This window comes from Purpureocillium lilacinum (genome assembly GCF_023168085.1).
Source record: "Purpureocillium lilacinum CBS 284.36 DNA, scaffold_4, whole genome shotgun sequence".
In the NCBI taxonomy this organism is placed as follows: Eukaryota; Fungi; Ascomycota; class Sordariomycetes; order Hypocreales; family Ophiocordycipitaceae; genus Purpureocillium; species Purpureocillium lilacinum.
In genome coordinates, this window is record NW_027072114.1 from 487,415 (window position 1) to 503,293 (window position 15,879).

At 62.5% G+C, this 15,879-nt stretch overlaps 5 protein-coding genes across 5 annotated transcripts; 2 read left to right on the forward strand and 3 right to left on the reverse strand.

Moving 5' to 3' along the window:
- Window positions 1-857: 857 nt before the first annotated feature.
- Window positions 858-2,602, forward strand: PLICBS_005337 (uncharacterized protein; the record flags this gene model as incomplete). The annotated part of the gene is made up of 2 exons (XM_065600699.1): window positions 858-881; window positions 965-2,602. 2 exons carry the CDS (start codon window positions 858-860, stop codon window positions 2,600-2,602), a joined length of 1,662 nt encoding a protein of 553 aa, XP_065456771.1.
- Window positions 2,603-3,728: 1,126 nt separating this feature from the next.
- On the reverse strand, window positions 3,729-4,235 carry PLICBS_005338 (uncharacterized protein; the record flags this gene model as incomplete). The annotated part of the gene is made up of 2 exons (XM_065600700.1): window positions 3,729-4,169; window positions 4,224-4,235. 2 exons carry the CDS (start codon window positions 4,233-4,235, stop codon window positions 3,729-3,731), a joined length of 453 nt encoding a protein of 150 aa, XP_065456772.1.
- Window positions 4,236-6,202: 1,967 nt separating this feature from the next.
- On the reverse strand, window positions 6,203-8,530 carry PLICBS_005339 (nucleolar protein 9; the record flags this gene model as incomplete). The annotated part of the gene is made up of 1 exon (XM_018319012.2): window positions 6,203-8,530. The coding sequence occupies one exon, from the start codon at window positions 8,528-8,530 to the stop codon at window positions 6,203-6,205; it is 2,328 nt and encodes a 775-aa protein (XP_018181486.1).
- Window positions 8,531-8,830: 300 nt separating this feature from the next.
- PLICBS_005340 (L-aspartate decarboxylase dtxS4) lies at window positions 8,831-10,575 on the reverse strand (the record flags this gene model as incomplete). Its single annotated transcript, XM_018319013.2, has 4 exons — window positions 8,831-9,949; window positions 10,014-10,058; window positions 10,115-10,402; window positions 10,480-10,575. The coding sequence occupies 4 exons, from the start codon at window positions 10,573-10,575 to the stop codon at window positions 8,831-8,833; spliced, it is 1,548 nt and encodes a 515-aa protein (XP_018181487.2).
- A 4,254-nt stretch (window positions 10,576-14,829) lies between these two features.
- PLICBS_005341 (uncharacterized protein) lies at window positions 14,830-15,795 on the forward strand (the record flags this gene model as incomplete). Its single annotated transcript, XM_018319016.2, has 1 exon — window positions 14,830-15,795. One exon carries the CDS (start codon window positions 14,830-14,832, stop codon window positions 15,793-15,795), a length of 966 nt encoding a protein of 321 aa, XP_018181490.2.
- Between the last annotated feature and the right edge of the window lie 84 nt (window positions 15,796-15,879).

Consider the following 15,879-nt stretch of genomic DNA (forward strand, 5'->3'; position numbering starts at 1 on the left):
TGCGTGCGCAGGCGCTGCGGTGCTGCCCCGGCATGGCGTGCCGATACGTCGGCGATACTTGGCCCACCAAGCTGCGCTAACAGCACCTCTGGCATCGAGATCGATCCCTTCACGCACCCTCGATCATTTGCTGTGCCATCGCCTGCGGATCGAAAGACACAATGTCGCTCTGCCGCTATCGAGCTCCGGGCCGCCGCCGCCCATTCCGGCCGCGGCTTGTCCGCCATGGCTGCCGCCCGCTCGAGGGCCGTATAAATGAAAGCGCGCGGCAGCCGTGTGCCCCCGGACCGCTGGGTTGTAGTCCCTTGACGCCTCTCTTCTTCCTTCCCGGACAGTCGAGAGTTTACATCAGACCGACCTGAAGTACTAGGTATTCGACCTCGCATCTATCGGCGACCACTGAACAACCTGGAAACCCGCACCGACCGCACCGACTGCATACCGTCAACGCTCAAGTTCCACCGAGGGTCGTCGTCCCGTCTCTCTTCCCCAAACCGACGCCTCCCCCGCCGCCGCTGCATCAGGGCGCCCGCTGGATGGTCTTTCTCCCCTTTGGTGCTGCTTGAACGCACTTTATGCAGCGTCTCGAATCTTAACCTTCTGCACGACAAGCTTCCGACCTCGCCCATTATTCTCGCTTGAAACAGCGAGTCGCCCGACCAAGAAGAGCCCTGCAGAGGCGCCGCGTTGACCAGCCTGCCTAATCACCTGCCCCGACAGCAACTTATTTAAAGGCGACCTTCATCCCATTTCTCACCTTCATCTCTCTCCAAGTCGCCTTGCTATTGTCAGGTAGTAGTGCCCTACTATTGCTAGGTAGTAGTCGACAAGAGCGGCCGGGGAGTATCACTGTTGCAATGGATCCACCTACTAAGAAGAAGGTATTGCTCCTTTCAGGCCAGCCCTACTCACGGTGGCTGGTCCAACTCATCAACACGGCGTTCATGGCTGACCCGAGCTACAGTCGGAGAGGTCTCATGAGGAGAACCAGGAGCGCGCGTACATTGCCGCCTCGCGCCGCACTGACCGAAGCCTCGAGGCTCGGGTTCAGTCGGCGCACATGGCGAGCGACATCCACAAGAAGCGCACCGGCAGGAGTTTCCGCATCACTGAGGCGATTGTCATGAACGAGGAAATGTACGAGGAGGAGGAAGAGACACTACCTCGATCGTTTAGGCTGCTGGCGCCGCACTTGATGACCGAATCGCCCGACGTCAACAACCGGCTCCAGGCCTTCATGGACAACAAGTACCAGATGTCGAATCTGCTGGCCAAGACCAACGACGATTGGCGCCGGGAGAACGAGATCAACAGGATGTTTGCTGCGGCGTATCCTCACGCCACCCTGCAGGCGAACCAATTGTCCAACAGCATGCGCCGCTCCATGCTTCAGGGCCAGTCGATGCCTCAGGGCCAGACTCCGCAGACCTCTCAGGCCCCGTACGCCGCTTCTCCGTCGGAGACCCTCCAGGCTCCGCACGGCGCCGCTCCGTCGGCGTTCGAGAACCACGGTCAGTACGGCGCCTCCCCGGCGGCGCACGAGAACCAGGCTCTGCACGGCGCCTCTCCGTCGGCGTTCGAGAACCACGGTCAGTACGGAGCCTCTCCGTCGGCGCACGAGAACCACAGTCAGTTCGGAGCTTCGCCGGCCGCGTACGAGAACCACGGTCAGTACGGAGCCTCTCCGGCGGCGCACGACAACTACGGTCAGTTCGGAGCTTCGCCAGCGGCGTACGAGAACCACGGTCAGTTCGGAGCTTCGCCGGCGGCGTACGAGAACCACGGTCAGTTCGGAGCTTCGCCGGCGGCGTACGAGAACCACAGTCAGTCTCCTTTCGGCGCGGCGACGCAGTACGGAGCGCCGTCACCTTTTGCCGCCCAGTCACTCCAGGGCTTCGCGGAGCCTTCGCCATCGGCAGGACCCATGGAGCGGCGCGCCATCCTTGGGGGCGTCTCATATGTCCCTCGATCAACAAAGAACCGCAACCGGTCCATCACGCTACCGGCCTCGCGACCCACCTCACGACCGGCCTCGCGACTCTCCAGACGCCCAGCCTCGCGATCCGTCTCGCGATCCAGCTCCCGATCCGCCTCACGGTCACGCAGACCTGCGGCTGTCTCGCGCGCGACTGCTCCGCCCGAGACTGCTCCGACCGTGGCTGGGTCGCCCGCGGCTGGTTCGCCCGCGGCTGCTCCGCCCGCAAACGCCCTTTGGGGCGCGCCATCCGACGCCGACTCTCAGCCAGACACTCCCATGAGGATGACCAACAGCATTGACAGCGCCATGGATCCCCAGCCTCAGACGCCCGTTGACTACGATCCCGACATGTCCATCTTCACCACTGACATGACAAACGACGTTAAGATGCTCCTGAACACCAGCGTCAATCCGGCGGACATTGCGGGGAACCATTGCGGACAGCCAATGTACGCTCAGGAGTGGGCGACGGGCGTGCCGTTCGAAGACACCAACTCCTTGTACGCGCCTCTTAAGAGCGAGGCCGTCCAAGACCCGATCGCGCAGCCGCCTTACGACGACGCTGGCGCGGACTTTTTGTGGGACAACTTCATTCACGCGGGTGCCTGGTCCAACGACCAGTAAAGGCAGCGGCGGACTCGCTTGGTCGACCAGCCCGGCCTTCTCTTTTCTCTCTCATAATATTTCCTCTGTACTGTTTTAATGACTCAACACGTCGACTCACGAAGTATACGAAGCTTCATTCTCAGCTCCGGCACGGCTGCCTTTGAGCACAGCATGCGTGGTGGTACCCGAAGTACCTGGATAGGATTTTAGACCTGGGAGCGAAATGGGCAGCGACATTGCTTTTGACGACGACTTGGACGGGGGTGAGCACGGCGTTTGTGGTTTGGTCTGGCGGTCAATCACTGAGCGAACGACTTGAAAAACGAAGCGGATGAGGCGCATTCACGTGGGCAGGGTTTGATTTCTACGGCGCTCGCTGTGCATTGGGGGGCTACGCAGATTCACGCATGATATCCCGGGGAACAGAGCCTGCTCATCGAAGACAGCTCTCACCCATGTTTTTTTGGTCTACGGTGTTGGACGGGTAGATCGGTATACGACGCCATCCCTCTGGCGGCCGGGGGATACAGTGGTTGCATACACGCAGACGCTGTACACTAGGACGCAGAGGTCTTTTAGGAACCTATAATACCAAGCAAAATCATCGTGGCAGAGCATTCTCCGACTGTAAAGGTGACGAACAACGCAAGTCGTGCGCGCAACAAGATCCAGATGCTGGCCGAGATGAGCAAAGACGGCAATATCGCCAAGGCAGGACTGAATTTTGTCTTGTGCGTGTAGCAGTGTGGTGGCTTGCCGCCCGAGGAGAAAAAGGGTGGCGCTCATCGCACTTCTCAACGGTTCGAGCGGCGGCTTGCATGGAAACTCTATAGCAAAATTCACACAAAACTCCGTATGATTCAGGTCGCCCCTGGCGAGGCCCTCTCTACTGCATCAAGAAAAGTAGTCCGTACACAAAACAAGCACCGCAAACAGTCCTCCCATGGACCCCAGATCGAAGAGCCCCCGTCTAGGTAGGTTCTGGTGTATTCATGTATATGTTAGCCCGGGTACTGCGCATAGACTGCACGAGGCCATGTTGGGGGTGGCGATGCCATATCTCTGGCGTTGCCTGTTGCCTCTATGGGGAGGGAGGTAGGTAGGGTGTTATAACATGCCCTTTTTCAAGACGCCCGGCCACGCGTCACGGCCGCCGCTGCTGGTCGCGCTGCTGTCTCCGGCGGCGCTGGCGGCTGAGCTGCTGCTGCTGCTGGTAGTAGTGATGGAACGGCTGGCCGCCGTAGGGGTGGCCGTCGTCCATCTCGACGTCTTGCTGCTGTTCGTGCTGCCACGGCCGTTGCTGTTGTTGCTGTTGCTGTTGTTGCTGTTGCTGCTGGTACTGGTACTGGTACTGCTGCTGGTACGGATACTGGTACTGATGCTGGTTGTGGTGCTGTTGCTGTTGCTGTTGCGGCGGCGGCTGCGGCACAGCGAAGCCCGCGGGTGCCCCCGGATGGGACGTGTGGCTCGTCCCCGCGACAAACAGGTTCAGGTGGTCCGGAACGAGATTCGGGACCCGTCCCGGGGCATGACTTCCCGGGACGCCGGACGAGGGGACGGTGCCCACGGGGACATGGGGCGGGGGCTGCTGCTAGGAGCCGCCCGCACCCATGCCCGGTGGGTGCTGCAGTTGTCCGACCGGCGCCATCATGGTGGCGTCGTGGTTTGTTGCCGCTGTTGCCAGGGCGGCCGGCTGCAGTCCCGGCGGCGGTGCCATCCGTCCGGGCGTTGGCGTTGTAGGGGAGCCGGCGTCCTGCGCCGGGGTACCCTCCCCGCGAGCGTTAATATGCGACGCTCGAGGCGTCGTCTCAGGGTCGTCGCCTGTGGTATGTCGTATTTAGTACACCGGTAACTGGACAGGAGGTAAATTCCTCCGCGTAGCTGTCCACGGCCGGGTTGGTAGGGCAGTGACGGAAGGGAAGCAGGGGCGGGATATACCTGTCCGCCTGGCTCTTCCCCGAGCCGCCTGGTCGTCTGCCGCCGATCCGGGCAGCGCGTCCGTCAAGTCGTATCCAGAACGGGGCATCGTGCCTGTCGTTCTGGGGGTGCCGGGGTTAGTACATGGTCCGGCAGGTAGTATGTAGTATGTATGGCGAAGAACTGTACCCGTAGAGGGGCAGTGGGCGTAGAAGTGACGCGGCGCGTGTAGAGGGCCGCGGGGATAGGTATCCTTACGCTGGATGTGGTAATTGGAATGAAGTACTCTGAGGGTATGTATGTCGTCGAGCGGCCGAGACTGAAGACCGAGCTTGTCTGTTTGTCGTGGACAGTGAGAGTGATGCCTCGCTCAAACGAATGTGAGTAGCCGATACGGAGACAGATACCGGGAGTCGAAGGTGGTGAGTTGTGTGTCGAAGCCGGGGAGTCAGATATAAGGCGTGGCGACAGACCGACCGAGACGGAAACGATTACCGACAATGAGGGATCGTGAGTGAGGCTTTGGTTTGGTGGTGGGAGAATGTCTGTATCCAACGACGAAGCAGCAGCAGTAGCTGAACAAACCCAATCCGGCAAAGCAGACGCCAAAATGAAAAAATGCAGAAAGTCTGACGAGAGACGCGGGATGATGCAGTCGATGGAGTCTTCTTGCGTTTTGTTTGAGGGGGGAGTCGATTGATGCAGAATTTGTCTGTTCGTGCCCAAAACCTCGTTGTCGAAGATGTCCAAACGGTATCAAAAACGTCGAGTATGCTCAGAAGAAGAAACAGCGCCGACGAAGCCACCGGAGGCGAGGCGATTCAGGCAAGGGGCCGATGAAGGAAGATGGATAGCGGTACGCAGAGGTCGATGCCCTGACCGAAATGCACGATGAATGCCTGAAACTCCAAACGAACCCAACGATGAAGGTCCCCGAATGTCGTGATGATCTTGGGAAGAAGCCGTCAATCGAAACGTTGAGCAGAACGCCGCGACCAACGCGAATCAAAGGGGAGGAGGATTCAGACACGACGAGACGAAACGTGAGGAGCACTTGGGCAGGCCGCAGCGTTATGATGTGTCAACCGCGAAGGCTGTAGAGACGCGAGACGGGTGAGGTGAAGACGCAAGATGCGAGGAGGGAAGACGCAAGACGCGAGTGAGTGAAGACACAAGTCGCGAGACGGGAGGCGGGTGAGGTGAAGACCCGAGATGTGAGGAGTGTAGACGCAAGACGCGAGGAGTGTGGACGCGAGATGCGAAGAGGAAAGACGCAAACGCACGCAGAAAGAGGAGAGAGAAGGCGGGAAGAGCAGAGGGGAGAGTGCACGGGGGAACAACCCGGAAGACGTGTCTGCCCAGCGCGTCGCCTCTTCCCCAGCGCCTGGCAGACTGAACAGCTGGCCCGGGCCTGCGAGCCAGTGGCGTCTCACGCCGCATCGATGGGCCGGCACCCTCCCCCGCTGGCGACGCCAGCTCTGCCCGTCCGGTTGCCAGGGCGGCCGAGAGAGGGACTGCAGCTGTGTGTGAACCGGTGGGGTTAAGCGACTGCCGGCGATATCTGACCCTGGGCCACGCCAGACGGGATGCTCAGACACGATGCTGCAATGGAGGAAGAGTGAGGGAATCCCGCCGAGCTGGGTATCATTACATCTCTCGGTAGCTGTATAAGGTAGATAGTTACAGGTCACAACCGCGGCTTCAGTCCTTGGCCTTCTTGGCCTTCTTCTCCTTGCCTTCCTTGTCCTTCTTGTCCCGTTTCTCTTTCCCCTCCTTTTCTGTCCTGTCCTTCTTGTCGCCCTTTTCTTTCTTTTCCTTGTCCTTCTTCTCCTTTTTGTCTTTCTTGTCCTTCTTCTCTTTCTTGGGCCTTTCCTCCTCAGGCTCCTCTTGTTCCGCGGGCGCACCCTCGGGTGCGTCGATTTCCATCGCATCGGGTACCTCGTCTTGAGCTTCGGCCACCGGAGCTTCGGCCACCTCATCGTCCTTTGCCACCTCCTTCTTGCCAGCGTGCTTCCCATTCAACCCCCTCGTCGCGGCGACGGGCTGCTGAGCCTGCTGCGGCAGGTCAACCTCCCTCATCCACCCCTTCCAGTCTCCCCTGCGCGTCTTCCACATGTCACCCTTCCAGCTGCGCCACACGCTGCGGCCCATCCAGCACTCCCGCAGCTCGGCCTCATGGGCTCCGAGCTGATTCATGACCGCCTCCTTCATGTGGTACGGCACGCTGAGGTCCTTGCCCTTGCTGGGCACCTCGGCGATGGCGTTGATGAGGTTGTGGCCAAACTGCGAGACCGCGAGCTCGGACGTGTGCGGCGTAACGGTGCTCACGAGAGACTTCTGGAACAGCGAGTTGGCGGCGGGCGTTGACAGGGCGGTCGTGAGAAGCGTCACGGTGGGCATGGAGGTGGTGGCGAGGCGGATGAGGTGTTCGGACGGCAGCGCGAGGAGGGACTCGTGGACGCCCTTGGAGGGGCCGGGGATGGACAGCAGGACCGTGAGCAGCTGCGCGCCGTGCGACTGGATGGCGTACTGGTTCCGCGTGAGCTGCTCGACGTCCTTGACCTTTTCCTTCTCGTCCCTCAGACAGCACAGAGTGGTGACGAGGTCGACGGGCCGGCTCCCGCAGCCCTCCTTGAGGCCCTTCATGAGCCTCTTGACCTCGTCGTTTACGCCTCTGGCGGCGCATCGCTCAAACAGGGTCTTGAGGACGTTGAACCGGGACTTGGACACGAGCTGAGGGACCGTCGGTAGGATCTGGTCGACGGCTGTGACGAGGTCATCCTTGCCCAAGCGACCGAGGACCTTGATGGCGGGATACGACGCAATGTCGTTGCGGACGTATCCCTGGATGCGGGGGAGAAAGATGTTTTGGTTGAGAGCTTTGAATACCTTGCCGGGAGAGTGCACGACCAGCGTCTCAATGAGCCGCGAGCCGATCTGGTCGTAGATCATGCCATTGACAAACTCGGACGCTTCCGAGGAGCCGTCTGCGAGGGACTTGGGGGCGCCCGGCAGAAGCTGCTGCAGGAGAGACACCTGGTCGTCGTCCGACTTCTGCTCAGACTTGTTGAGCGACAGGTCGAGCTCGAGCAGCAGCTGCAGCGTGGGGTTTCCGATGGGGTGCTTTGCCAGCACGCGCAGGCCCGTGGCGTCCATGCCGGCGGTCGAGTCGCTGACAATCTTCCGGATGGCCATATTAAAGGAGGCCGGCACGGCGCGCAGGCCCTGGTTCTGCTCATCCGCGGCTGCGGACCCCGCCACCGAGATGTTTTCCTTCTTCTTGCTCTTCATGAGCGTCTTGACGGACGCGTCGTCGAGGGGTCGGCCGGACAGCACGAGGAGCAGGACGCGGAGGGTGTGCGACGCGAAGCGGTCCGTGATGAGGAAGCTCAGGCTGCCCTCGAGCTCGTCCAGCGTGGCCAGGAACAGGCTTTCCATGGAGGCCTCGGGCTCCTGCTGGTCAGCGCCTTTTCCCTTTGTGTCCACCACGAAGCCAGCCAGCTCCTGCGTGACGACGCCCGCAGAGCGCAGGAACAGCGCCTCGCAGCAGTGGCTGGCGAAGCGATGGCGGACGAGGGAGAGGAAGTGGCCGCCAAAGGCCTCAAAGAGGCTCTTCTTCTGCGCCGTGGTCGACAGCTGGATGAGGCGCTCCATGAGGCGCGAGCAGGACTGGCTGCTGGCGAGCTTGAGCTCCTTGCCCTTGGCCTCGGTGTAGACGCTCTCCAGGAAGAGGTCGCGGTCGTCGGTCGTCGGGAACTGGTTCAGCTCGAGCATCTCGTCGGCGCGTCGAAAGTACTCTTGCTCCTCGTCGTCGAGCATGCCAAAGAATTCCTTTTCCGCGATTCCATCGTGCTGTCCCTCGTCCGGGGCGGCGCCGTCGATCGCGTAACCGGCGGTCTCGTCGTAAGGCGCGGCATCGTCGTCGCTCCGTCGCGGGCGCTTGGCCTCGTAGCTGGAGCCGTCTGGCTCGTGCCGCTTGCGCTTGCGCTCCTCGCGGACGGCGCTTCGTTTTGAGCGCGGCTTAGGCATGGTGCTGCAACTTCAACGGTGAACCGAAGCAGAGGCTGGCCGGTGGGGTGCTGTCAATGGCGGTGTTGAGATGGACGTCTCCCAATTTTTTTTTCCCAGGCGGTGCCGATAAGAGTCTTATCGGGCCCCGGCAGGCCGGACCCTCCACGTTGTCGCATTGAGCACTGAGCGTTCGACTTCCCGACCCAGGTTGCAAAGGCATTGAACGTGATTGTCGCTCAGGTCGTTAATTCTATTTTGCTGTCATCTATGCGTATCCTGAATGCTCATCGCTCTACTCCCATCTATCTCTATGTCTGTCTACTCTTGCTTTGCAATCTCGTGTATCGCCTTGGCCAGCCCCTCGACCGTCGTCGGAAGCGTCTGCACATTCACCACCACCCGCAGGAAGCTGCCCTTGTCGCCGGGCGCGTAGTCCACCATGAATCCGCGCCGGATCAGTCTCTCGACGATCCTCTGTGTCCGCTGCGTGTTGGCTGCGGCGTCGTCGACCAGCTTCCCGCCGGGGGCGTGGTAGAAGCACACCTGCAGGCACGGCGGCGGGTTGCTCGACAGCATGACAAAGTCGCCCGTTTGCTCAAGCAGCTCGTACAGGTATGCGGCCATGTCAAATGCATGGTCGATCTGCCGCTCGAACCCACTGGCACCGTAGTACAGCCAGGCGAGCGCAACCTTGAGGCTGTCGCCTCGCCGGCCGCACTGGAGCGTGAGGTCCGCCAGGTCCCATATCTCGTCGTCGTCGCCGCCGTGAAACAGGTAACCCGCGGTCGTGCTGTTGGCCTTGTTGAACACCCTCATGTCTGGACCCAGCAGGAAGGAACATGTCGTCGGGGCATTCATCATCTTGTGCGGGTTGACAGTGAGTGAGTCGGCCAGGTGAGAGCCCCTAAGCTTCCACCGCTGCTGCGCGGAAAAGACAACCGGTCCGCCCCAACTGGCGTCAATGTGCATCCACATGCCAAACTCCTTGCAGATCCTAGAGATGTCCTCGAACGGGTCATACGAGCCTCTGACGGTAGAGCCGGCCGTCGCGTTGACGTAGAGCGGCGTCTTGCCCTGCTCCTTGGCGCGCTTGACCAGCTCGCGCAGCTTGTCGGCGCGCATGGCGCCCGTGTCGTCGACGGGGACCTTGCACACGCTCGACTCGCCGAGACCGCAAATCATGGCGCTCTTCTCGACCGAGTAGTGGCCATGGGCGCTGGTGAAGACGACAAAGTCATGTCCGCGGGTGCCTGCGGCCTTGGTGTCTGGGTACAGGGCGTTGCGGGCGACGACGAGGGAGGTGAGGTTGGAGGAGCTGCCGCCCTGGCAGGTGATGCCGCCGGCAAAGGGACCCGCGAAACCGAAGCGGTTGGCGAGGGCGCGGCCCGTCGTCTTCTCGATCACACTCAAGGCCGGTGAGACCTGGTAGACGTGCAGCTGCGACAGGTCAGCGACATGGAGTGGGCGAGACACGGGATGCACCCGATTGGACGCGACTCACGTTGGTGTTCAAGATGGACAGCACAAGATCTGAGATGACGCCCACCTGCGACAGTGAGCACGGTGCATCCGAAAGGGGGCATGTGGCGCGAAGGCGATTACAGGTGTGTTGCTGGCGTACAGCTTGTCCATGAAGCCCTGGTCCCACGTGTTGACGCTGTACCGGAGCACCTTTTCGATGCCGGCGAGCAGGCCGTCCTTGCCCTGTCCCTCTTCCGGGAGGATGAACTTGAGCTTGGCCGCCAGCTCGGCGGGCTTCTGCGTGTCTACGAGGACGTTCCGGGACCGGCCCGAGGCGTCCACGGGGAGGTCGCCCGACGCCCGGTCGGCCGCAGCATCGTCGGCGGCTTGGACAAAAGGAACGATAAGTTGTCTCACCGCGCTGATGAGCTGCAGGTGGTGAGATTTTTTTTTAGTCAGACGCGCGACTCCTGGCGGCCACGGGGCGGGAAGCGAGCCAGACGTACATCGTCGAGCTCTTCAGCCCTGTGAAGGCGAGGCCCGGACCCGTTGGAGCCATTGGCCCCGTGGGTCGCGTGCCCGTTGATTGCCGAGGGGGTCATGACGCGCGGTGCAGGGTAGGGTGCCCTGGGTGTGGCCTGGGGTGCGGTTGGTGTGACGAAACGTGGTGATGTATGACCAAGTTGGTTATGCGAGATGGTGGGGTGGTGGAAATGCGCCCCTCATCGACACGGAGCGGGAAAAGAGAGTCGAGGTTCGAAAACCAGAGGCGGGAAAAGGGTCAATGGCTAAAAATGGGACTTGCCCCGGACGAGGGCCTTGGTCTGGAAAAACCATGCGTACCGAGGAGCATGACAGGAGCCGGAGGGTCGTCGCCCGGGACTGGCTTAGAACTTAGCACTTGGCTGGGCCCGGCGGGCGCATCTGCCGTCATCCGAGTCTTTGCCGGATCGGACCAGCGTTCGAGCAGGTGCGGTCTCGGGAGGGAGTAGTAGGTTTGGCATTTTTTTTTTCTTGCCCCTCGGCGCACGGGAAAAGGCCGCAGTTGGGGGCGCCAGCAATAGCGAGTCCGAAGCCTCCTCGGCAGCCATCCAGGGCCGAGATCGCCCTTCTCGCAACGTGAGTGGAGGGGACCGACTTTTGCGTGCTGAAGAAATCGCATGGCGTCTTTGTCACGGCCCGGGCAGCCGCCTGGACCGGCAACCCCATTTGGTGCAGCGACGGTTCCAACAGAGCGCCTGCAGGATGGGGGCATGCCGAGCGCGCCAGACAGGAGCCTGCTACTGACATCCACTGGTAGAATCAGCAGCGAATGCCTGGCATCCGCCCCGCTGCAAAGGGCAAGTCGAAGCGGCACCTGCTCCCCGGCTGGGCGTGCCTTGCAGCCGGCGACACGGTGACTCGCAGCACCAGATTGGCAGCCCGCCGCCCGCGGATGGCATGCTGCTTCGTTGCGGGCGCGGCAGACGTCGTCTGATAACCCAAGATGGGGCCATCCGCACGGCAGCAAGCGATTGGGGGGGAGGGGGAGGGGGCGGCGCGGGCAGCAGCACCTTGGTTCGCATGCCATCAGCCCTCCCTTCCTTGCACGGTCCCCCATTCGTACAACGAACCTACACACTTTAAACCTCGCTTCGTATACAAAGCATCACCGCGTCTGCGCCGTCTGCCTGCGGCGCGACCGTGATGAGACCGGCAGCGCGGTGATATTATGTGGCGGCCCAAAAGCAAGCACGACTGGATCGCCGCGGCGGCGGAGAACAAAGCCAGCATCAATGAATGACATGCTGCTGGGCTGTGGTTCATCCGACCGCGGCCCAATGCTGCAAGTGATGGTCAGCCCCGGTCTGTGCGCGCTTCTTCGACAGCCGCTCGACGAGTCCCACGACCCCTGAGCACGGCCGCCGCTGCCATGCCACCCGCGGCGCACAGGCACTCGTGCGGCCGTAGTGTCCACCTTGGGCTCGGGTTTCCATGGATCATGAAGAGCAGCGGCTCTGGCACCCGTGAATCACGTCGGCCGCTCGTTCAGAGCGTGGCGCGACACGGCGACGACCCGATCGTGGCGCCTGCCAAGCAGGTCACCTGCATGCGCTCGGAGATGAAGCCGTCGGCCAGACCTAGGCGCCGGACGGCCCTTATCGTGCTGCACTGTACCTGAGCACTCGAGCCTGGCAAAGATCCGAGGAGATGCGCGCGCGCGCGGAGCTCCCGGTCTGCAAGTGCCGACGTGATCACCGCCATGCCGGCGGAGGAGATGCTCATCCCTCATCCCCCCCGGCGCGGTCACAGTCCTCTGCAACGCAACCGAGTGCCAAGACTCGCTGAGCCGCAGCGCGCCCCGTGCCCGGTTGCGTCATGCTCGGCGAACGACTTGAGTTTGCCTACGTACGTCCCTGCTAGGTACGTATGTAGTATGTATGTCAACGAGGGGGCGGGCCGGCATATCTGAGGGGGGCTTCTGCGGGCCTTTGTCGTCGTTCATCTAACATGCCTTGGGCTGCAGAGAGAGTGACTGCGGCCCCTGGGGCATGGCGTGTCGTTGGCGGCAGAGCGCGGGCACCATCACATCACGCGCGTCATCCTCTAGACGCAGAAAGCAGAGCAGATGCCCATCGCTTGGTCGAGAGAGGCTGGTTGAAACACTGTGGCTCGACGGGTCGCGCGAGCCCGTTCGCCGGGTTTCGTGTTCCGGGAAGGCCCCCCCCCATGGCGGCGAGCGCGTGTAAGTGAGCCACCGACCGACCGTGGAGGAGGAGGGCCGTCGCTCAGCCGTATCATTGCGCGAGCCGCCACGGCGCAGCCCGCCCACACGGACGGGGGACATGGATATGGCGCTGGGACAGGCCGGCGTCCGTGGGGCGTCATGGAGTCATGGCATCGTCCCGCGTGTCAGGTGGGAGGTTGCACGTTGACACTTGCATGTCGCAACGGCTCTCGGGTGCAGCATCTTGATCGGTGTCTAACACCAGACGGACCCGCAGGCTCTCCTCCCTTGGGGGTCGCCAAGGGAGGACAGCTATTTGGACATGACCAGGTGTATACTACAGGAAAGGGCATCTCCAAGCAGCAGCGATAGCAACGGGAGCAAATTTACCAGCGGTAGCAGCGGCGGCGTCCGATTAGCCTCTCCCCGCCGCCATGGGGCAAGACAAGCGAGGCCGTGGGTTGATATTCACGCATTGCGCAAGATGACTTGCAGCTCCGAGAGAGAGAGGCAGCAGCGGCAGGGCCGACAAGGTCTCCCAGCCGGGTCTCACCACCCACGTCTCTGTCATATGCGAGGCACAGGTGCGCAGCCTCGAAAAAGAAAACTCCCCCGCCCGCGATGTCTGCGTCTGCGCTCTTCCTCACGCGATTCTCTGGACGCAGGGCGGGAACACGCGAAAGCAACCCTTCCTCCGAGGAGAGCCTCGTTCCCCCCCCTCCTCTCCCTCTGCCCTTCTTGGCCCGGTCCCCTCCCTTGCGCGCTCGCGCGCTGTCGGCCCTCGTCGTCTCGCGCAAAGGCAAAGGGGCCCGCGTCCCCTCCCCATTCGCATTTATACTCGGCACGCGCCGCTTCGTCACATCCAGCGCTCCGGCCACTGGCACGCACGCATACCCTCCCCCCGCCGTATCCTGCGCTGCACCCATCGTGCCACGGCAATCGCAATCACGCACATACGAAGTGCAGGACACGACCGCTTGGCGCTCGCGGCGGCCCGAGGCAGTCCAGTCGACCGGCGGCATCGCATTGCAGCGTCGTCGTCGTCTCGTCTCGTCGCTGTCCCGCGCGCTGGCTACTGGCTGCTGCGCGGCTGCGCTGCTGCGCCTGGTTGATGCCCAGCGTCGCCGTCGCCGCCGCTCGAGCCAATATATCTGCGGGGACCGACCTTTTACGTACGAAGCAGCAATTTATTTAGGAGGGGCCCCCCTTGTCCCGTCGTCGAGCCCTGCGTCGTTGCTCCGCAGACGAGGCGACGACCCCTGACTCCTGAGTGCTGAGTCCCCTGAACCCTTACAGGCTACAGGCTGCAAGTACAAGCACACCTACTGCCTGGCAGGGCCCCGCCGCGTGCGCCAGACAGCGAGGGGTTAGCCCAGCTCGGCGGGCGTGTGCTTTGACACTTATATTATCCGCAAGCCTGACCTGAAGGCGGCTATTGTGCTGGCTTGGCCTGCCTGCACGCAACCCCAACCGACCGACCTCCAGCCGCTATCATCGGCCGATTGCCTGCCGTCTGGTCTTGACGTTATTTTATTTACCAAGGTTGTTTGGCGAGGCTGCCGTCGTGGCCGCGCGCGCACCGTCGCCTCCACCAGCCCTTCATCACTCACCCTGCCGCCGCCGCTCGAGCGAGATCTTGGGTCCAGCAATTGCTGTGAACCCTTCTTCTTCTCTTTCTTCACCTCCGGATACTCCAGCCTTGCCATTGCAGAGGTCGCTCTTGGGCATCCGCGCAAAGCAAGCGCTTCCCGTCTTGTCCTCTGTTGGCCTCCTCAACCCTGTCGGCTGGACCCAGCAGCGAGCCCCTCCCCCGGCTTCGCCGCCTGCAGTGACGATCCGCTGCCGTCCGTTGTCAACAACCTAACGCAGGACAGCGGCGCGTGCCCAGGCACAAGCACGATCGGGACAGCACGAGCACGGCAGCGACCCGGGCTCGATCCCGCTGAGGTCCCTTCGGCTCATCGGCAGGAATCGACGGCGGCGCGGGCCTCTCCTTGGGGGCCGTGCTGGAGCTGAAACCTGCAGCGACGCAACGACTCGAGTCGCGTCCACGACACCGGGCTCTTCTGGGTGTGCCGTCGTCCTCTTTAGGGGCGAGCATCCCCATCCGACGTCGAGGCCCGCAATGCTCTCTCGGGAAGCAGCAGCCATGGCTCACCACGGCCAGTACCACCATCACAACCACAACCACAACCACAACCACAGCCACAGCTCCCACCACCAACACCAACACCAACAACACCATGGGCAGCCACAGCAGCAGCAGCGGCCCGCCGTGCCCATCTCCATCACCATCTGCGGCGACGGCGGCTGCGGCAAGTCGTCCATCACGCTGCGCCTCGTGCGCTCGCAGTGGACGTCCGAGTACGACCCCACCATCGAGGACTCGTACAGCGTCACGCGCCGCATCGACGGCGCGACGTACCACCTCTCCCTGACGGACACGGCCGGCCAGGAGGAGTACCGCGGCATGTGGGCCGCCTCCAACCTGGGCGCCGACGCCTTCCTGCTCGTCTACGACATCACGTCGCGCGACTCCCTGCACGCGCTGCAGTACTTTGACGACCTCATCGACATGGAGTCGGAGACGCGCCTCGACAACGCCGAGCGCGCGCGCCGCGCCGGCGTGCCCCCGGCCAGGATCGCCGCCGGGGGAGGCCTCGGCGCCGGCGGCACGGGCGGCGCGAAGACGGTCCCGCCCGTCAAGATCGTCGCCGGCAACAAGTGCGACCTCCAGGAGAGCAGGCAAGTGCCCGCCGCGCAGGGGCTCGAGTGGGCCCGCCGCCGCGGCTGCGGCTTCATGGAGACGAGCGCCCGCCTCGAGGTCAACATCGAGGAGACGTTTGCCCTCATCGTCCGCCGCGTCGTCGAGCGCCGCCGCCTCGCCGCCATGGGCATCCTCGACAACACCGAGATGAACGCCCGCGGCATGACCAAGCCGCTGACGCCGCTGCCCGTGGGTCACGACGAAGACGACGACGACGACGGCGGTAGCGGCGGTGCTGGCGGCGGCGGCGGCGAGAAGCGGGCGCCGCGCATGCGCGGGCCGAGACTGCACGGGCACCGCCTGAGCCGTGGGCCGGGCGGCTTCTGGAGGATGCTACGGTGTTGGTGATGCGAATGAGCAACGTGTTTACGACATTTCTCTTTCCATTTTGTTTTCTATCTATACTGCCATGCGCTGCGGAGTGATTTCGGA